The sequence below is a fragment of the Pan paniscus genome, chromosome 9, assembly GCF_029289425.2.
Source record: "Pan paniscus chromosome 9, NHGRI_mPanPan1-v2.0_pri, whole genome shotgun sequence".
NCBI lineage: Eukaryota > Metazoa > Chordata > Mammalia > Primates > Hominidae > Pan > Pan paniscus.
The window spans coordinates 46,335,522-46,357,818 of NC_073258.2; the positions used below are offsets into that span (position 1 = coordinate 46,335,522).

The 22,297-nt window shown below is 41.4% G+C and overlaps 1 protein-coding gene across 4 annotated transcripts in view; it reads left to right on the forward strand.

Annotated features, from left to right (window-relative positions):
• The window catches only part of EXT2 (exostosin glycosyltransferase 2), a 148,449-nt gene that overhangs the window by 25,090 nt on the left and 101,062 nt on the right, over positions 1–22,297 (forward strand). For all 4 annotated transcript variants that reach the window (XM_034932426.3, XM_034932427.3, XM_003808219.5 and 1 more), the window contains 3 exons: positions 3,905–4,100; positions 5,934–6,073; positions 9,154–9,247. In XM_034932426.3, the coding sequence (XP_034788317.1) occupies positions 3,905–4,100; positions 5,934–6,073; positions 9,154–9,247 (430 nt within the window). The remainder of the gene's footprint in view (positions 1–3,904; positions 4,101–5,933; positions 6,074–9,153; positions 9,248–22,297) is intronic.

The following is a 22,297-nucleotide window of genomic DNA, read 5'->3' on the forward strand; positions in this document are numbered from 1 at the left end:
TTTGGCCTCAGCTGGAATTCTTGTCATTTTCCTTCTAAAATGAACTAAATTGGGAGTTTACAACTGTTACTATTGAGGGAGACTTCAAGTTCTCAGCATGGTTTTGCTTAAACTTAGATATCAGCACTGCTGGGAGGAGACATGAAAGCTATAGCTAGTCATTTTAGTCTTTAAAAGAAAAACAAATCCACCTTAAAATTTAGTTGGTTTAAAACTAAAATGAGCATACTCCTTCAACCATCTGCCAGGTCAGGGACAGCCAGCATGCAAGCAAGGGACACATTTTTAGACTTGTTCACATCTACACATTTATGTTGAAAATGGAGTAGCAGTAGAGCGGGGATCCAGTGATCCTGGTAACTGAATGTCTAAAATAGAGCTTTATTTCTCATCAGTGAAATCCAACCCAGAGTCTTTCTTAAGAGTTTTCTTTGAGCACCACACATCAACATCTGTATTTATTTCTGTGTCTGTACAGATAGATGTCTATCTATTTGTGCATATTGAAAACCATGCATTCATCTCAGTATCTCCAGTTCCATCCAACACTGCAGGGGCATTCTGGTTTTCTCTCTTTCCATATTTGTAACTCCCTTCTCTGACTCCTAGAAATCTGGCTCTCATTATCCTCAACATCTTTACTTATTTGATCAACCCTCTTATATTCATCAAACTTCTGTTGCCCCCCTGCCCCCACACTGCACAGAGGCCTTCCCCACCCCTCCTCATCCCTGCTCAGACTCTGACCCCCTACATTGTGCTGCCCTGCACCCTCCCAGCACAGATGCCTTTCTCACACTTCTTGGGTTCTAGCACTGGGGTGATGCTATCATTACCATCATTCTCCCCACAACTTGGGCACCCTTCTCAGCCTGCCCAGGCTCTAACACTCTCTTCTGAGCTGCCCAGATGCCCTTCTAACCTCACTTGGTCTCCAGCATCCCCATAACCCTTCCCCCAGCACAGAAGCCTTCCTTTCACTTCTGGGGCTCTGGTACCCTGCGCCAGGCTACCTTACTACTCTTCTCTTAAGCAGAAGCTCCCACCCCACTAGGGCTTGAACATTCCACATGTGCCTTCTTCCCCACCCAACCATGCAGAAATGCCCTCTGGGACTCCAATACTCTATGCCCTTCTGCCTGGACATCCTCTTTACTCCTCTTGGTTGCCCACCTGTTTATTCTTTTTCTGGAGAGGGTAGAACACTAGTTTTGTGCTGTCAGCTCTACTTAGAGAGAAAAGCTCCGGAAACATCCATGAGATCCTTCAAAGAGCCAGCGTCTTATTGTTTGGAAAGACCTTTAAAGACCATTTAGCTCTTAACTTGATGCATGACTTTTCAGTAACTTTTTACTGAAAAAGTTTCTGATTTATACTGAAAAATCACCAACTTACAAGACAGTCCATTTCATTATTGAATAGCTTTAATTATTAAGGAAGTTTCCCTGCTTGTCTTGTGGGTTTGACTATAAATTTTCCTCTTGCTTAAACAGGTACGTTTGATTATAGAAGTAATTTGAGCAAAGATGGTGTTTACTCTGAGATGAACTGCGGGTGCTCCCTGTATGTGATCTCGCCATCACTAAGTCATCCTCTGAAAATTAATACTTTTACAAAAGAAAAATGATTGAGGCTCAAGGCTTGGAGTAGAACTCAAAAGCCTGTTTTAGTGTCTAGAAAGAATACTTTTGGCTATAAATATTGAACATATTGCTCAATAAATTGTAATTTAGGAGGAAATGGGCCAGGAAAAAGGAACCAGTCTGTACAGCTGATCCAAACCATCTCCCTGCTGGGTTGCTGTTGTATATCTTTCTTATCTCCACTTACCGTCATCCCGGCCTCTGGCTCTCACCTACCTTGTGGCGCAGCTCCATTAAGTAGAACTTTCTGCAGTAAGGACGTGGTCAACATTTGTGCTGTCAGGCAGCCGCCAGCCACATATGGCTATTTGAGCACTGGAAATGGGCCTAGTGTGACTGACAAACTGAACTTTTAATTTTATTTACTTTTAATTAGTTTAATTTAAATGGCCTCACGTGGCTAGTTGCTATTAGTGAAGTTCTAGGGAGTCTGCTGGTTCCTTTTTTTCTTAATTGTGATGTGTTAAGTGCCTTTTGCTCTTAGTTAGGCCAAAACCAGAATTGATCCTGAGGATGTAAAAGCAGTCTGGCTGTGGTATAGGTTGCTTTTTTCTCTGGGTTTATATGACTAGTCTAGCTGGCTAGGCAGGTGTTCACCTTCACTCATTGCTTTATGTGATTTGGACCTGAAGCTTAATCCTCTATAAAAGGAGATGACCTTCTCAGTTAGAGTATAATTATTGAGTGAGATGCTCCCCAGCTAGAACTTCCAAACAAGTCTGAGTAACTAAGGAAAAGTAACAATTACCATTCTCTCTTCAAAGCCAAAAACAAACAAACAAAAAATGGATGGGTTCACAAACTCTAGGTTGCGTGGTGGCGTTGCCTGTGAGAGATACATAGCCCTAGTATTTTCCCTGGGCTGTACCAGTTTGAGCTGGATTTCAGTGTATGCTGCTTCTAGGCTTAATGAGCGTTTCATTTCTTCCTGGAACATGCTTTCTGTGATTCTTCTCTTTGACACTGATTCCTTGTGGTCCCTCAGCCTAAACAGGTTGAGTATCCCTTATCCAAAATGCTCAGGACCAGAAGTGTTTTGGACTCCTGATTTTTTCAGATTTTGGAGTATTTGCGTTATACTCTTGGTTGAGCATTCCAAATCCAGAAATCTAAAATGTTTCAATGAGCATTTCTTTTGAGCATCATGTTGGCATCCAGAAAGCTTTGGATTTTGGAGCATTTTGGACTTCAGATTTTCAGATTTGATGTGCTCAACCTGTATAGGTTTTATGTTCTGTACCCTCTCTGTCTTGTTTGAGTCTTGTCTTCCAGGAGGGAATTACTTCCCATCTGGTCTCTCCAAAATCTTCCCCTTGACTTCAGACTTACTAACTTTGTGTTTCCATATCTGTCTCTTGTGGAGATCTGCATGGCACTAGACCCTTGGAGATCTTTCTTCCCTCTGTCTTGTTTGAGTCTTGTCTTCCAGGAGGGAATTACTTCCCATCTGGTCTCTCCAAAATCTTCCCCTTGACTTCAGACTTACTAACTTTGTGTTTCCATATCTGTCTCTTGTGGAGATCTGCATGGCACTAGACCCTTGGAGATCTTTCTTCCCTCTGTTTTCTTTTACACATCCTTGCCATCCAGATGTTAAGACTGGAGATTCTATGCTTTGATGAAGATCGTTTTTTCTACTTCTTGTTTTCAACTACCAATTCGGTCTCCCTCCCATTTATGTGGCCTTGATCATGGGGACTTTCCCTATAGCCTCTCCATTGCACAGGGATGCTGTTCGACAGCCAGGAGCAGCCCTTTACAGAGCCCTTCAGTTGCCTGCCAGTGCTTCCCATCAAGCTTCCCTCTTTCCCCATTTGAAGAATGCAGCCAGCTTCCAGTCGCTTTCAGATCAGGGACTCAGATGTAACTAAGGCAACACTTCGATGTTCCTTCCAAATTATCAGTTTCTCTCCTACACACACACACACACACACACACACACACACACACACACACAATTTATAGCATGCGCTCTCAGCTTAGCATATTATAAGCATTTCCTCACGATATCAAGAACTGTTCCCAAATAAGATTTGTTATGATTGCATAATATTTCAGTGTGTAAATGAATCATATCTTACTTTCTCACAATATATAATATTTTAAATACTTACTAATACTACAGAAGATAATTTTAAAAATCAGTGGAGGTGAAGACTGGTAAGGAAACACTTACTGTCGTAAGTTTAATATCAAAGTTTGTCTTACCTTGACTAACATACCAGCTGCAATTTTCCAATCACCTGTTTTTTCCCTTGTAGTCCACGGCAATACTTCCTCCTGTCATCTCAGGTGGGTCTCCATCCCGAGTACAGAGAGGACCTAGAAGCCCTCCAGGTCAAACATGGAGAGTCAGTGTTAGTACTCGATAAATGCACCAACCTCTCAGAGGGTGTCCTTTCTGTCCGTAAGCGCTGCCACAAGCACCAGGTCTTCGATTACCCACAGGTGCTACAGGTGAGTGTCATTCATTACCTCTCGCAAAGGCTCAGTAGAGTTTGCTTACATGGGTTAAAATTGAGCCCAGCAAACCTGAGTTGTTTTCAGCATGCAACTAGAATTACCCAAGGGGAAGAAAACATAGCATTGCTCTTTACTGGACCTGTAGACCTTCAGGTACTTGGATGGCTGGTGTCTTGTGTTCGTGCAAAGCTGCTTGGCCTATAAGAGTCTATACTCCTTTCAGATATTCATTATACTTCAAAAAGACAAGTCTCATAGATTCGCAGACAAGCCACATGGACAAAGCAGGCAAATGTGTCTTGCTTTTACCCCCATATTCATAAGGCAGTCCAGAGAAATTTTCTTCTTTGAGGTGGCAACTTGCATCCCTTGACCATACTGGCCTACAGAGCCACAGTGAACTTTCCCTGGGAGTGGAGGGGTTTAGGGGTTGTTTTGATCGTTTTGCTATTTGGAGTTCTTGCCACCTTTAGCATCTCCTGTCAGTAGCATGTCCTTTATTTACATAGTGGGAATGGCTGTACTTCCATAACCATAGGGAAAGCGGTCTCTTTGGGGATGTTTTATATGTAGGATATTTGACATTCCAAGGGTATGGGGGCTAGGAAATGAGAAATTGAGCTTTGTTCACTTAAATACTTAAAATGGACCCAGGTTAGCTCAAGGAGAAACACAAAGGAGCTGGTGTGGTTTTTTTTTTTTTAATCTCCAGAGAGCTTGCCCATACTGGGATTGTAAAAATACATTCAAAAAGTGCTGCACTCCTCCTGGAATGTCTGGCTGGTAACAGTGGTGATGAGGGCAGGAGTATTTATAGTAACCTTTGTCTAGACAGGAAAAATGGTTATCAGCACGTGTGTCCACATCTGGATGCTGACTCTTGAGGTCAGGGGAGCTTTCCACCTGCACCTCCGGGTACCACGATGACTTCTCTTCCTCTCCTCTTGCTGCTTTTCTCATTTATCCCCAGAGGTGTTTGGAATATCGAATTCCTTTATTTCTTTTTCTGAACTTTCCTTTTCTCTAGCTTTAAAGATTAGTTTTTGGTTTTTTAAAAAAATCTTTTCCCCTCCTTCTTAAGAGGCAAAATCTGGGAGAAACAGAATGTTAGGTAGTTAAGGTCTCTGTATTTTGGTTTACCTATTGCAGCTGTTTTTTCTGTGGTACATCTCTCCTTTTTCCCAAGTATTCCCCACATTGAGGGGGTTTGAGGGAGTGAATGAGGAAGAAATTTTTCATTAGATTTTTTTTATAGAACATATTAGTCTTAATATCTTTTCAAAGGCATTGAATTCATGAAATGAATATCTTCTATATAAAAAGCACACTGTTAGATGCTATGGGGGGTAGAAACATGAAAAGAGATTTGATACCTTCCCTTTAGGGGGTCTTCTAGAAAGCCTGAAATTCCCAGACAAAATAATTCCATTACAAGGTAGGCTGAGGTAAGTACTGTAAGAGATGTCAGACAGTGTGCCGTGGTGTGTTTACATAGTACACTAGGGCCTAAAGAGACCCATTTGCAGGAAGTCACGTTGTTAGCTGTCTAGGGGAAGACTTTGACATTGACCTTGAACATTTTCAGAAGGCCAACAGTGGTGGCATTGAAGCAATACTGAAGAGTAGAAATATTAATACAAAACATTGCAGCCATTTAAACTTTTCAAGTTTTACAGGTGTGAGCTGTTGTCTTTTGGCATTTTTGTGTCAAGATGCCTCAGTATTGCTTGGCGTCAACCCTTGTAGAAACTTTGTGGTCTATAGGGATCAAAGTTAGTGGATCAGCAAAACTAGTTTGTAATCTCTTGCCTCTTTGTGTTCCTGCAGGAGGCTACTTTCTGTGTGGTCCTTCGTGGAGCTCGGCTGGGCCAGGCAGTATTGAGCGATGTGTTACAAGCTGGCTGTGTCCCGGTTGTCATTGCAGACTCCTATATTTTGCCTTTCTCTGAAGTTCTTGACTGGAAGAGGTGGGTAGTACCTCCTAGTAAACTCTATATTAGTGGTTCTGCGTATATTACAAATAAAATCTCCTCAGGTCATTGTAATGTATACCCTGGTTCAAGAACTACTACAGATAGTTTTTCTCTGTTTTCCATTAGGAGAGTTAGTACACTGGTCTAGAGCAGTTCACAAACTGCAGGCTGGCTGTTTTTGTAAGTCAAGTTTTATTGAAACACAGCCGTGTCCCTTCCTTTACGTATAGTCTGGCTGTTATTGTGTCACATTGGTAGAGTTAAGTAATTGCAACAGAAATTGGATGACATACAGGGCTTAAAATATCACTATCTGGCCTTTCATCACAGGGGTCCCCAACTCCCGGGCTGTGGCCTGTTTGGAGCCGGGCTGCACAGCAGGAGGTGACCAGCGGGCCAGTGAACATTACCATCTGAGCCTCGCCTCCTGTCAGATCAGTGGTGGCATTAAATTATCATAGGAGCGTGGACCCTACTGTGAATTGTGCATACAAGGGATCTAGGTTGCGCTCTCCTTATGAGAATTTAACTAATGCCTGATGATCTGAGGTGGAACAGTTTCATCCCCAAACGATTCCCTGCCAAACCCAGTCTGTGGAAAAATTGTCTTCCACAAAACCAGTCCTTGGTGCTGAAAAGGTTGGGGACTGTTGCTTTTCAGAAAATGGTTACCAACCTCTAGCCTAGACCAGTGTTCAACTCTGACTACAGAGTAGACTCACCTGGAGAGCTTAAAAAAAAAATGCCTTGCCTAATTCTTGGGGATTCTGAATGTTAAAGCTCCCAGGTAATTCTGATTTGTAGTCAGAGTTGAGAACCACTGGTCTAGAGTCTATTGAATTTGCATAATGTTGTAGATGGTGGTGGAGAGCCTCATGTAGATGAAAGCTTAGAGACATTCCCAGTGTACAGATGGACTCAGTTCCATTCTACTGGGTGTTCACCATTTATATTGCAATAAACAGAATAGCCCTCTATTCTCATGCTTCACTTTCCCAAGATTTTGCAGGGTGAAGGTTGTTGAAAATTAATTCCATTCATATCTATCTCTCAGTCTTTTCCTTGCCTCAAATGCTTACTGGTTTTTTCCTCTCCCAACTTTTTTGGTATTTCTGTCCAAATCTGATCACCACAGGTATTTGAACAACTTGAAAAGCTCTAGTTCATTCATTCATTCATTTATTCATTCATCTCACATTGATTGGAAACCCTCTTGTGAGTAACATAGAGTCTCTGTTTCCAAGGAGGCTAGAATCTAGTGAGAGAAGACAAACCGATGATAATGTTTTGTGGTAAATGTCATAGCAGCTGTATGCACAGGGGACCATGGAAACCCAAAAGAGAGGAGGGAGCCTAACTCAGCTTGAAAGAGGAGAGCATGTAGTTATTCTTCATGCCTTAGAGAAGCGATGAGCCACTTCCAGCATTTATCTCCCAATGAAAGCATCCATTAAGTACCTTTTATTTACCAGGTACTGTCTTAAGTATAGGGAGACAAATACAATCAAGGCCAAACCTTTTCTCAGGGACACTCATAGTGTAGTGGTGGAAGACAGAGGAGTAAATCAGCAGTTACCAAATCCTGTGATGAGACAGCTGTGACTGGATGGGATGCCAGGAGGAGGGGGAGACACACACCATCACTGGCAGTGGGATTGGTGAGGGCTTCACAGAGGCGGTAACTCTAAGCTGAGTCCAAAAGGGTATTTCTATGAGAATCTAGATCTGCTTGGGTAGTGCTAATTATGGATTTAAAGTCAGAAGGCCTAGGTTGAGATAACCAGCTCTCTCACTGGCTGGCTTTTTGATCTTGGCAAATGACTTAATCTTTTTTGAGTCTCAGTTCTCCCATCTGTATAGTGGAAATCATTTACTTACTTAACAAATGTTTATCAAGTGCTAACTGTGCAAGGCAGTAATATACCAGGTGCTGAGGATACGCTGGTGAGTGGAGCCAGGCACACTTTCCGTCCTAATGGACTAGCCTAGTTGGCAGAAGTGAGGTTTAGAATTTAATCATTAATTTATACAAATGTAATTACAAACTCTGCTAAATGTCGTGAAGGAAAAGTGATTGTTGGGTCCTCTCTTTCTCTTACCCACCACATCTAATCTGTTAGCAAACCCTGTGGTCTCTACCCTCTCATCCCCATCATCAAGTCTTCCCTCATCTGCATCTCTTGCCTGGCTTTTGCAGTGTTCTCCAGTTGTTCTCTCTGCTCCTGTCCTTGCTTTCCTGTAGTTTATTCTAACACTTTAGATAGAATGATCCTGTTGGAACATGGTTAGGTTATATCATGCTTTTGCCCAAAACCCTCTCATAGCTTGCCATCTCAGAAAAAAAGCACAAGTCTTTCAGTGGCCTACAAGGTCCTATACTCTTTGCTGTGACTCTGTCTGTCCCATTTCTTCTTTCTTGGTGTTATTCTCTGCCTTCTTTACTCTGCTCCAGCCACAATAGCCTCCTTGCTGTTCCTGGAACTTGCCCACCATACTGCTTCTTCAGGGCTGTTTGCTTGTTAGACTTTTTGCCTGGAATGCTGTTCCCCAGGCATTCTTCTGGCCTGCTTACTCTCTTGCCTTCCTTGTCTAATTAATTCACTGTTGGGTTAGCACATAATAGGGCTTCCATAAATATATGCCAGATAAATGAATAGATTTGCATAGATAGCTAAAGGAGAAAAGTATTTGTTAACTTAGAAACGGAATAAAGGAAGAGTGTACTAGGTGGGTGGGATTTCACATGCAAAGGCCCTCTGGTAGGGCAGAGCATGGTGTGTTCAAGTGACTGAAATAATACCAGTGTGGCTAGAGCACACTAGTGGAGTGGAGGCAAGGTGAAAGATTAATGGAGTAGGGAGTGGGAGGTAAAAAAATGGAGCTGTAAGAGAACTCCTTTGAGAAGTTCAGCCAGTGAAGAAGGGAGGGGAAAGAGACAATACTTACCGGAAGGGATGTGGGGCTGAAGGAGGTTTGGGATGTTGTTTCTGCTTGTGAAATGAAACAAGACTGTGTGTAGAAATGCTTTCTGTGAAGGGCTGTGTGTATGTAAACTGTTTTGCTGTTGTCTCCAGAGCATCTGTGGTTGTACCAGAAGAAAAGATGTCAGATGTGTACAGTATTTTGCAGAGCATCCCCCAAAGACAGATTGAAGAAATGCAGAGACAGGTAAGAGGCCAAGTCCAAGCAGCCCTCTTGGGGAGGTGACATGGGTGGTACCGAAATGGTGGCCTTGACTGGATACAGAGGGACAGGAGCTGAATGCCTGAGTGGGGTTTACTTCCTCCACTAGATCAACTAGCCAAACTGAAACGATAGGAAATTAGTGTTAGGTGAGTTGCATCAAATAAGGTTTGAAATAATAACTCTCAGAGAACTGTGCAGAGGTAAGCCTACTGCAATTTTAGGGTCTTACCATAGCAGATGCAAAGCTGAAGCTCTTTGGAGGGTTTGTAGTCACAGCAGGTGATAGTCGTAGTGACTAAGACAGCCATGGAAGCTGGACCATTTCAGGGCAATACTTCTGTGTAGCTATTGACCATGATACTATTGCTGCACAAACTAGCCCAGCTTCCCAGTTCAGTCATCCTTTGTAATTCGGGAATCCTCCCCTCTCTTCTGGAACATTTGCCATTTTCCTGCCTCTCTTTCCAAATTTCTCTTCTACCTTCTGACACCCCATTCCCTAGGCTGATCTCTGACTGTCTCATACTCCACTTGATGTCCCACTGAGTCCTGCTTCCCTTTCTTTCTCCTGAAGGACATTTAATTGGGTTTAAATATCAAGCAAGGTGAAAAAGTTAAGAAGACTATCCCAAAAAATTTTAATGGACTTTTAAAAAGGTTTAATCTTTGTCAAAATCACCGATGTGAGAGAAGAGCAGGAAAAGAGGCTTGGCGGATTCTCAGCAGTAAGTGCGTAAGTGTCCCATGCCACCCCCTGCTGTTAGTTCGGCACCCTCACCCTCAGGCAGAGAGCCTGCATTTGGCCATGTCCCAAGAACAGGCCACAGGCTTCTGTCTGGATGGGGGCAGCGCATCTGCCTGGCTGTGTGGGGAGGGGATCTGAGGTTCTGACTGTTACTTAAAGTTTCACTTTGTCCTCCTGCTTGAACCCCACTCTTCCCCTGACTTGGGGCTCTGCAGTGTGACTCAGGTTTTTCTCAGCTGATTTAGGAGGCAGCTCTCTTGAGTCTATAGCATCAGTTACCACTCTTCCTTTACTTTTCAGCTTCCACATTCTGATGCTGTTATCTTGTCTTTCATTCTCTTTTTCTTAGGGGATACATACCTTAATTTAGAAAATTCCCCTTAATTGTCATTTTAGAGTTTTAGGAGAGTGAGGTTAGTGGATGTGTTCAGTCCACCCTCTTTATTATGATAGTGAACTTCTTATCGACACAGATTAAGTCTGTAGGTTCTTACCTCAGATTGCCTGGCTTGGGTATCAGCTCTGTGGGTTACAAACTCTGTACCCTTAGGTAAGGATCTGCCTTCTCTGGGCCTCAGTGACCTCATCTGTGCAATATTTTGGCATTCTGGTTTGAACGCAAATCGCAGGTTAGTTTTAGCTTCCCTGCAGTTTATTTATAGCATCCTCCTGTTCGTTTTAAGTTTCTGGGTTTCCCAGTTGTTATTTAACCACTGATTTCATCTAAGTTTTAGTGAATCAGAAAATCAGTCCAGAGATCTCTAGATTTTTTATCTAAACCTGTGGTTCCTAAAACTTGTGTAGAAGAAAATGCCCCTTGAGGAGTCATAATGTTTGTGCATTTTGTGTTACCTTTTCTTTCCCCCCCGAGGGGTCTCACTCTGTAGTGCAGGCTGGAGTGCAGTGGCATGATCTTGGCTCACTGCAACCTCTGCCACCAGGGTTCTAGTGATTCTCCTGCCTTAGCCTCCCGAGTAGCTGGGACTACAGGCACGCGCCACCATGCCCGGCTAATTTTGGTACTTTCAGTAGAGACAGGATTTCACCATGTTGGCCAGGCTGGTCAAACTCTTGACCCGAAGTGATCCGCCCGCCTCGGCTTCCCAAAATGTTGGGATTATAGGCGTGAGCCACCACACCTGGCCCACTTTGTGTTACTTTTTATGGAATCTTGATTTATTAGTAAAACTAAATATAGAATTATAGGCTAAAGCAGAGACTATTTTATACTAGAATCTAGTCTAGAAAGGGTAAGAAAAAACTGGGGAGGTTAAAATGCACAAATTCTATCCAGTTTCTTCTCCACCCCTCCACCCTGAAGCTGTGAAAGAGAATCATTTGGTTTTTGGAGTGGCATCTACTGCCAGCTCACAGAGGACTGTTGCCCATAGGAGGGTGGTGTGGGAACCACAGGTCTGAGATAAGCTTGGTCATTTTCAGTGTTGGCTCAGAATCATAGAACAGTTGAGAAGGAATGAATGCTGGTCATTTAAAACAGCGTACTTTTGGGTTATTTGGGTTCAAAGAGACACACTGAGTCAAAAGACTTGGGTTTGATCCCTGGCTCTGTCCGTTTGATTGCATGACCATGGTAAGTCCCCAAGCTCCCTAGGCTTCCATTTCCTTATTTATGAAATGAAGGGGTTGGCTAAATAATCTCTCATGTTCCATGTGGCTGTTAAAAACCTCTATGAAATGTTTATCCCTACCAAGAACATTACTCTCCTTGACAACATTAATAATTTAGTGGTCATCTCTTCTCCCCTTGAACAGCTCTAGTCACAAGGGCCACTTGCCTCCTCTAGTGGTGAACAGTCCACTATGCCAGCTTAAAAAGAAAGGTGGTCTTGGCACTTTCCCGGCCCCCTTTCTAACTCCCTTTTCCACTTTCTGACGGCCTCTTTCCCTGTGCTGCTTTCGGACCATCTAAAGCTCTCCACTGCGGCGACTCACTAGTCCCACTCCCCTTTCTCTGAGTAATCCATGTTCCCAAAATGACCTCTTTTCTTTTCCTAACCCCACATTTCTAGAGTGGGCTGATCTCAATTAGATATGAGATTATCTGGTTAAAGTAATTTCCAGTTAGGTATAAAGGATGACTAGGTTTCTTCAACTAATACTAGATTCCAATAGCACCCCTCCCCTCAGTTGTGATCACCAAAAATGTCTCTAGAACATTGCTTGCCAATTGTCCCCTTTGGGGTTGGGGGTGGAGGGCAAGCAAAATTGCTTTAACTGAGAACCACTGTTCTCTATAGATAGTTAATGTCTCATCTCTCTAAAATTAGAGTTCTTTGGTTCTATAACAAAATATACTGTTTCCAAAACATTCTTGTCATTTTGCTTTCTGTTTACCTTCTATTGATTTAACCTGACCTTGGCAGGAGTAATTAAAAAAATGGTAAAACACCTGATTCTGAAAAGTTCTTATACCTTAGTGAATTCTCTTTAGGGAGGTCAGAGGTGGGTCTTTTTGCAAGACAGGCATCCACTTTTAGGGGAAAGCCTATTGTATCAGTAGTTGATACCTTGGATCCCCTAGGTGATGTGTCAGAATGAACTGAGGGTGAGGAACAGAGTCTGATTTGTTTGCCGAGAAACTCCAGACTAGCTTAATGGAGCTGCATTGGACAGTTGTAGCCAGCAGAGGTCTCCATCCACTTTTAATTAATTCATTTTCCTTCTGAGTATTTAAATCTTTCCAAGAAATCCTAAATGCCATGAGCCACTCTGGTGCTTCACACTGACATCTTCCTAATAGCTGCTCTCTAGAGACCGTTTCTTTCAGATGAAGAAGAAGAAAGAAAATCCTGCTTAGCACAGGATTTTACTCTCCCTAGATGCAATAGAGCTTAAGTTTCTGATTTGGCCCCAGAAATGTGGGGTAGGGTCTTGGTGAGGAAGGTATTGGAGCAACATTTTGCAGCTTAGAGTTTAGGATCAGAAAGGCTACAATCTGACAGATGTCTAAAGTGGTGAAAGTCCTTGTTGTGACGGGAATTTGTGTGTACCAAGGGAGAAAGTCATACTGCCTGACAAAGAAAGGAAATTAAATTCCCTTAGATGTGATAGTAGCAGCCAAAAAGTTAACTACAAGGCTAGAGCCTAATGTAAGTAACAGCTATAGTTAGACTAAGACTTTTGAAAAAAAGTACAACCTGTGTCTCTGGTATCTATTCCTGAAGGCCACCAGTGAGCAGTGCTGCCACACGTGGCATTGGGCAGACTACTGGGGGCTTATAGGGCTTTTTGTGGGGAAGTTAAAAAACAGTTCCTTAAGTCAGTAGAAGACAGTAGTTGTAACAGTATAAAGCTGACTTCTCAGTTGGCCTTTTATTGTCCTGTGAGCTAATGATTAACTAGTTAATTTATTGAATCCCTAATTTTTTTTGGTGGGGGGAGAGATTATAGGAGATAATAAAAAAAATCTTTGATCCCCATTCACAAAGGGCTTGTGTTGGGGATATATGGGTATAAGCATAAAGAAAGTTGAGAAGATGATGCCGATATTTCTAGGTACATTATGGGTCATTAAGGGTCTGAAATGGAAGAGAGAAAGTTGGGGCTAAAGCTGTCAGGATGAATTTCTTGGAGATGTAGAATCTGAGGTAGGCCTTGAGATGGGAGTTCCATCAGCCATCTTTCTTATGTTGGAAGGCAGGCAGAAGTATGCAGCTAAATATTTTTCTGTAGTCAAATGGAACATTCATATTCCCAGTCTCTCCTGAATCACAAAGAAAAAGTACACAATCTGGGGTCTCAGAAGGCTGGATAGACACTAGACTGTATCGTTAGAAATGTTTGTATGGATAGGGAGGAAGGTGTAAATGGATCCCCAGTTTATCTGTTGAGTAGAGTTTCCAAACATTCTTTTATTGGTCAGTGGCTCCACCAGCAGTGACCTCTAACCTCAGCCACACTAGGAGGTGGAAGTCAGGAGCCTGACTTGCCTTTGAACTCTTCTTTGTACTCAATTGACTAGAAGCCTTTGAGGTGGCAGAAACATTCAGCATCTTCTTTTCTCTCTAGCCTTTAACACTTGGGGTACATTAAAATACCAGTTTCTTTTCAGTCTATTACACTGATCCATCTCAATGTGCCTTCATATTTTTCTATTAAGCATACCAAATATTGGTGCTGCAGAGAAGTACTTGAAGATGTAGTGGGCTGATTAGGAAAAAGACAAAACAATTTTATTTAAGAAAATAAAACCTCTAGACTATAGTTGGGCCTAGTAGTGATCAAGAAGAGAGTAGAAGAGGCTACAGAAATGTGTGCATACACCGAAGTTCCTGTACTTTATAGGAGAGCCCCTATGAGGGGCCTCTTATTTTATCCTACTTGCATACAATTTCAACACATTTGAATTATTTGGTTTCCATAGCCATAGTAGTTTGGAAGAGACACATTTAAAGTGAAGAAAGACTACTAACAGTGAAGGTATCTGAGATGGGTTATCTGCTAATCTGGTATGAATAAAGAGGATGGAAATACTCTTTTTTTTTTTTTTTTTTTTTTTTTTTTTTGAGACAGAGGCTCGTTGTGTCACCCAGGCTGGAGTGCAGTGGTGCGATCTCAGCTCACTGCAACCTCTGCCTCCTGGATTCAAGTGATTCTCGTGCCTCAGCCTCCCAAGAAGCTGGGATTATAGGCATACGCCACCACACCCAGCTAATTTTGGTATTTTTAGTAGAGATGGGGTTTTGCCATGTTGCCCAGGCTGGTCTCGAACTCCTGGCCTCAAGCAATCAGCCCTCCTCAGCCTCCCAAAGTGCTGGGATTACAGGCATGAGCCACTGCACTGGGTGGAAAAGCTATTTTTAATAAAAAAGAATGCTCAGCATATTGAATGTAAGGATAGCCAGCTTTTCAGGTTTCACTTTATCCTGGATATATCATTATAAGATGGCAGAATTCCTCAATTCAGAGAAGTACATTTTTATTTTTCGTATTTGGAATTTCTGACATCCAAATAAGTCTTATCATCAATTTGAACATCAAATGTAGTTTCTCTTTCTTCCCACAAAACTGTTATTAATGTGGCATCTTAAAATTGAGGAAATACAGAAATTACTATTCATGGTGATGCCCCTGAATCTTTAAGCTAAGTTTAATTTTGTTTAGCATATATGTTTTTAAGATATTGGATCTTGTGTAATATGTTTTATAAAGTTTTCTGTTTAAAATGTTTGTTTTTATTTTTAAAAAGTGTTATTTGCTTAAAACTGTAAACCCTCAGATGTCTAGAAACCTTAGCAACCCAGACTGATGTACTGAGGGTTCCCTGTGCTGCTGGCCGGTCTGTTATGTCCATGACAGTTATATAGCTGTCTGTGTCAATTTCTCCCTCCTTTCCCACCCCCAGTGTACACCAGTTTACAAAGCAGACTCAACAGAGTAGTAAGCTAGGCCATTAGAAGAGTAATCTGAATTTTTTTATGTGAAGAAACTAAGGATAAAGAGACGTAAAGTAATCCTCCCAAGACCACACAGCATGTGAGGGACAGACAAGCAGCACACTCTGTTCTGCTGCCTCCAACTTCATTCAAACCACAGAGCTGTGTGGCCTGGATTGAGGGTAAAAATCAGGATGAGCTTCCCAGCAATTCAAGCTAAGTGCTTATTGAATAGTCTTCCTTGAAAAAGTGGTTGCTTGAGACATTTAGGACTGGACACAGCCCTGGAAATATATTATGAGGAATGTGGAAAAGGTTTCACTCTAATTTCCAGTATCAGTATTATAATGTCTACCATTCTTATCCACCCTGCACTGCCACTGTGAAATTGAGGATTTTAAGAAGTATACATAAACTGGACTCTTGGGGCTTTTTAAAACATTCCAAATATTCCCTGCCCCTCCTCCTCCCCTCTCCAGTCCTGACATGCCACTCCAAGCTGTGTTTCGTGGTCTCTGCTTTTGTACTTGCCCTTAAACAGTTACTGGCTGCTTCCCTTAAACAGTGCACATTGACCTGATCCCTGGAGTTCTTCCTGTGAAGTAGACAACCATGGTTCTAATACAAAGGGAGGCTCTTTGGCCAATGGGAGAGCCTTGGTAATGGGCGTAATCATTTTGTGGGATATTTTAAATTTCACAGTTTTTTTTTTTCAGTAGCACTCTATATTCTGTTTGAATTTTCCTAGTATGTATATCCCTATTGTGAAGGAAAGCGGTCAACATGTGTTGTTTAAAGCAGCACAAAATAAGGTCTCATTTAATTGGAATTCTTAAGGAAGACCATTTTTATGTGTTTAACTATTTTTTTCAACTTTGTTATTAAGAAGCTTGTTGGAAAAAGACTTTTACCAAGTATCTGATGGGAAGCCAAGAAAAGCATTTTAATAGAACTGTCTCAGATTTACAATGCACTAGGGCCTGTAAATAAATTTTCCTGTCTTTAAGGTTTGGACTGATTTGCAGTTGTTTTGTATGGCTTCTGAGATCTAAATCCTCACAGTCCAGATGGAGAGACCATAAAGTTACTTTCCCTGGCAGCCTTGGTCTGTCTTGTCTGTGGGCAAATACAATTGAGTAGTATGTGGATCTTAGTCTGTATAGGTCACCCGTTTTACTGTGATGCCAGTTTTAATTGGTTTGGTGACTTTTCTAAGAGCAGCTCACCAAAGCATTCTTTAAATTTAGGAGAATTAGGGTCCCTAATTTCATAATGCAAATCTAAATTCTCACAGTCTAGGTGGAGAGACCATAAAGCTACTTTCCCTGGTAGCCTTGATCTGTCTTGTCTGTAGGCAAATACAGTTGAGTAGTATGTGGAATTTAGACTGTGTAGTATAGTCACTCATCTTATTGTGATACCAGTTTTAATTGGTTTGGTGACTTTTCTAAGAGCAGCTCACCTAAGCATTCTTTAAATTTAGGAGAATTAGGGTCCTTAATTTCATAATGCAATCAATTAAATAAATATGGATTAAGGACTTGCTTTGTTCCTAGTATTGTACTGGCATATTGAGGGAGATTTTAAAAAGGGTGGGCACAGATCCTGTCTTTAAGAAAGGCCCTCAGGTTGCTGGAAAGAGAACTTTCAGTAATACATAAATTATAAGGCCAGGAGTGCTGTGTACTCAGTTATGCTAAGGAGAGCCAGGAATGACCTCAAGATCAGAGTGGATCAGAAGGTGAAAGGAATCTTCACAACTGGGTGGCCTCAGATAGGGAGGGTGAACATCAGGGCACTGACTTCCACCAGGAGGTTCTGTGGAGAGACTAGTAGGTAAGAGGAGCATCTGGTGGCACAGGCGCAGGAGGCAGGGGAGAGCTTTGAATACCAGCAACAAAGAACTTGGTTGAGAACTGAAGGGAAGGACGGTAACTAACAAGCAGAAGGTAATGAAAAGATTTGTGAGGCAAGGAGAAAGCAGTGAACATAATTGAAGAGATTTAGGAAAGAAATCAAAGAGCTGGAAGGGACCTTAGAAATTATTCAACCCTTTCCTTGTATTTTACAAGTGACAAGTAAGCCCTAGAGTTGGAGTAATCTTGAGAATGAATTGTTAGGCCTAGTCTGCAGCTGGAACCTAGGTCTCCTGACTCCCAGTCTGATGATTTGTTTTTTTTTCATGGTGTACTGCAGTATTTTCCAAACTGAAGGTAATGATTCATTAGCAGATCATGAAGTCAATTCAGTGGGTCACGACTGGCATTTTTTTTTTAAATGAAATATAATAGGAAACTATTAGAGAGCTTTATACATAGTAAGGGTAAATGTTTCCTGTAGCTTTTGTTCCAGTAGTGAGTTTTTGCATAAAATGTATTTGTGTATTTCTTACTGTGGGTCCCAGTCCGGAAAGTTTGAGGAAAGTTGGTACTGGAAAGCCCAGTGGGCCTGTGAGTTGGAGAGACTTGAATTTGAATCCTGCTCTGCCGGGTGTGTACCAGTTTTGTAGCTTCTGTTTTCTTACCTATAACTTGGAGCTAATAATAGTATGGAGTAGTTGTATTGATTAAATGAGATGATTGACTCAAAGCATGTAGATTCTGGCCCCCCACTCTATGCTGGCCGTCATTTGGGAGAACTCCTCCTGGGGCAGCATTTAAGTATTAGAAGGAGCCTCCAAGGAATGCAGAGTGGTCTTAAAGAACCACAGTAAGTTACAACTACTGATGTATTATGCATTTGCTTCTGGGCTTGGAAACTCGAAAGAGAATTTATTCCTGTGGGTTCTGGTGTACATTTTACATCTTGGCATGGAAGAGGCTTACTTCTCTCTCTCTCCTTTTTTTTTTTGCATGTGTGTGTGAGGATCAGAATGACTTGTAGGGAGATAAAAATCAGTGACTCTTTAGCTGACCTTTTTTTTTTTAATTCATTGGCACATTTGGATAAAGTATTATTGCTTTCTTTCCCCTTTCCAATGGAAAAAAAAATGGTACTGAGCCTTTTCCCCTTTCTAATCTTTTCTTTGCCTGATCATAATTTTATCTATTTTTTAATTAAAAAAACTTGTAGAGGAAAGTTAGAATCAGAATAGATGTTTGAGTGGTAAACAGCTGAGGAGCTACAGTCTAGTAAGTATAAGCTAAAAATAAAGGACATTTTTACGTGAATTTAGGAGGACTGGTCACATACCTTTTAGAAATAGCTGTTCACATCCTGCAGAAAGGAGAATGAGTTCTGATATCTGATTTTCATGGTGCCCTCTGCCTCTTCACTTTTCCTCTTCTCCCCATTTTGCTGCCTCTGCCTCCCTTCCCCCATTTCTTTCTAGCCAGCTCCATCCCCTATTGGAAATCCCCCTGGAAAGGGGAGACGAGCTTCATCTCCCACATGATTTGGGCCAGGGGCTAAAGCACTCCCATAAATCTGCAGCTCATTTTAATGCCACGTTAAAACAGTGTGAGCGGCTGGTTTCCGTGGCCCCTGCCCTTTTCTTTATGGGCTTCTTTGGCTCTTCTTTATAAAGAGGCCCTGTGGAGTCATTTTAAAGTCCTTATCAGTTTGCTGACAGCTATATGGGCCTTTCTGCCGAGTCCAGGAGCTCAGGCAGGCGTGTGAAACTTCTGATATTAAAATTGAAGAAAAATGCCACGCAGAAGGGATTGGGTGGTGGGGCAGTGATGCAGAGGTGAAAGACTAGCAAGATAATTAACCTTTGCAGGTCCGGAACCTCGCCGTTGGCCACTGGTAGGGGCAGGGCAGGAAGGGTTAGGCAAAAGAGGGTTTTCCAAGGGCTTTTATTTTTATCCCAAGATTAGAAATGCCATTCCACTGGCAGTTTGTGCTTTCACGCTTCAGCAAGTGAGTTGGGCAACTTGAAGGGTTAGGGTGGCCAGGTTTGCAATGAATTTTTTTCCTAAAGGCAGTCTGACTGGCTGGACCTCTGCTTGCGTGTCTTTGCCAGCTCCAGCCTGCTGTCTCTGCCTCCACAGCATCACTGTTATCGAATTTAAAGGGACTTTCATCAGTCTGCTTTGCTGACCCTTTTAGACCAGACTGTTAACCCTCAATAATCCTCCCAGAGAGTTTCATGGAAACACCAGGCCCTCCATAAATGTCAGCCTGCGATGCTTGGCCCTTTTTACCCTCTCTGTTGTAGAGAAGTGGACTAGAGGCTGCTCCTGCCTCTATCCTACCACTTTTCTTTCTTTCTTTGCTGGAAAACTGCAGCAGACAGCTGAGGGGAAGGAAAAACCATTACCTGGATCAAGGCCAGTGGTTTGATGGGAGCTTCAAAATCTTTGGCATCTCCTGCCCAGAATGTTTTTCCAGGGATTTTAAAAAGAGCATCCTTACTCTCCTTCTCCTTTAAACCTTCCAACTTTGACTTCCAAAGGGGGATGGATGGGTAGAATAAGCCCTTAGAATGTACTTTATATCGTCCTGCTCTTCTTCTAACTAAAGCTCTTAGGAAGAGGTTAGTAGTGATAAGCAAAATCCAATGGGCATATATATTTCTAACTACTCTGTATACAGCTTTTTGGTACAAACATGTTATTTTTCCTTTTTCAAGTGGACATGAGCAGTTTTGCAAGTGTGTTCCATTTAAAATAGTCATTTAACTTGAGGTTGAGGCAAAAGCAAGAATTTTTATAGTAAGTTAATCAAACATATATAGCTGTTGATCTTGGATTGTCATTGAACAAATAATAAAATATACTGATTCATTTTATTACTCGTGTAGCTGTTGTGGGGAAGAGTACAGTCATCCCTCAGTATCTGTGGGGGATTGGTTCCAGGACCTCCTGCAGATACCAGAATTCAAGGATGCTCAAGTCTCTGCTACAAAATGGCATAGTATTTGCATATGACCTATGTATATCCTCCCTTATACTTTAAATTACCCCTAGATTAATTATACTTCCTAATACAATGTAAATGCTGTGCAGATAGTTATTATACTGTATTGTTTAGGGAATAAGTGAAAGGAAGAAAATTTTATGTATGTTCAGTACAGGCACAGTTTTTTTTCAGAATATTTTTGATCTGTGATTGGTTGAATCCATGGATGTGGAACCACAGATACAGAACCACAAATACAAGGGACCAACTGTAATTGTACAAAAACCAAATGAGCAGCAAAACAAAGCAAAATGCCCCAAACTCCAAAGTGGTAGAATCACTTTTCCATACTTTTCTGATGACTAAGTTGATATCGTCTAATTAGTTAAGTTTAATTTAGGACAGTGAACTGGGTGTTATTGCTTATACTATACTTTTAACAAACTAAACAACTTTTAAGTATGTTGAAAGTTGTCAGTAAATTTATGATCATGAACAATCTTCATTACATAGCCAGGTGGCGGGTAAAATGGTCACACTTTCCTCCTTGGGCATTTGTTGGAGAATAGTCTCTAAAGTTAACCATCGGTTTAATCCCTTGTCATGAATCCCCAATATGGGATATTGCTTTAGGAAATAGCCTCCCTAATAAAAGTGTTAAATATTAATTTGCAGCCTATGTAAGAATTCTCTGATTCCTTGGGGCTGGTTTCCCACAGGGTGGGACTATTTGACAAATATTTCTGAGAAATAATGATCATTACAGGAAGTGAAGTGCAGGTTTATGAATTCATGCTGTACCTACTTAGACAAATATCTAGGTTTACAATACAATAACTTGTAAAGTATCAAGTGTCAATGTGTTTGGTAGAGAACTCAGTGTTTTCAAACCGTCAAATAAGGGTTAAACTGATTAATAAAATAAGTCATTTTGTTTATTTGCCCGAATTTAGTATGTAGATGGCTAACATGCTACAAATATTGGCAACAACAGAAACATAGGATTTCTGTCTCTATTTATAAATATTAAAATAACTTATTATATACTTACATGTATTCTGTCTCCTTAAGCATTGCAGAGGCTGAGAGAATTTGGAGTTGCCTAATTATTTTTGGCATGGCATAATTTATAGTTTTATAATAGCACAATTCATCTTATAATTCTGTGCTACTGTTCTTGGGAATGTTTAGACAACAGTCACATATATTTATTTCATTATCTTCACTCAGAGTACAAGATAGCTCCACGTAAGCCATTTCTGGCAATATAGTTATTTTTCTACCGGTAACTTAAAGGCTAATTTGTTATATTTCAGTGGGTAGTTACTGCCCATTTTGATAAGGAGTTTAATAGCAGGAAAACAGTTTGCTTGTTCCTTCAGATTCCAATACTTTCTTATGAAGAGGAACAAGTGGTTTTTTTCCAAATGTTTGAAGTCTATCTATACTGAACTTTTTTAAAGTTTCAGGTTAATTTGATCAGGATTTAATGATCTTATACATGTATTATTTATATTTTAGAAAGACCTTTGAGTTTTTCCTTTGGTTTTAAGCTGCAGACTATGGTTGAGGGCAGCAGTGTGGTATTCTGGCATTTGATGGGAATGAGGAGACCTACAGGCCAGTGATACACTGAAGGGTCTGAGTAACATGCTCATGACTGTGAAGCAGTGCATAGGGAATATTAGACCTGATCCTGCTCCCTTCAGCTTAGAATAACTCCAAATCATGATTCCTCCCGAATCTCTTTGCCTAGCAAGCTATAAATGAATTCATATATGATATATCAGATATATAATCTTTGGAAATACTTTCATTTATTTATTTACTTTAATTTTTTGAAATAGAGTCTTACTCTGTCGCCTAGGCTGGAGTGCAGTGGCGCAATCTTGGCTCACTGCAACTTCTGCCTCCCAGGTTCGAGCGATTCTCCTGCCTCAGCCTTCCGAATAGCTGGGATTACAGGTGTGCACCACCACACCTGGCTAATTTTTGTATTTTTAGTAGAGACAGGGTTTCACTATGTTGACCAGGCAGGTCTTGAACTCC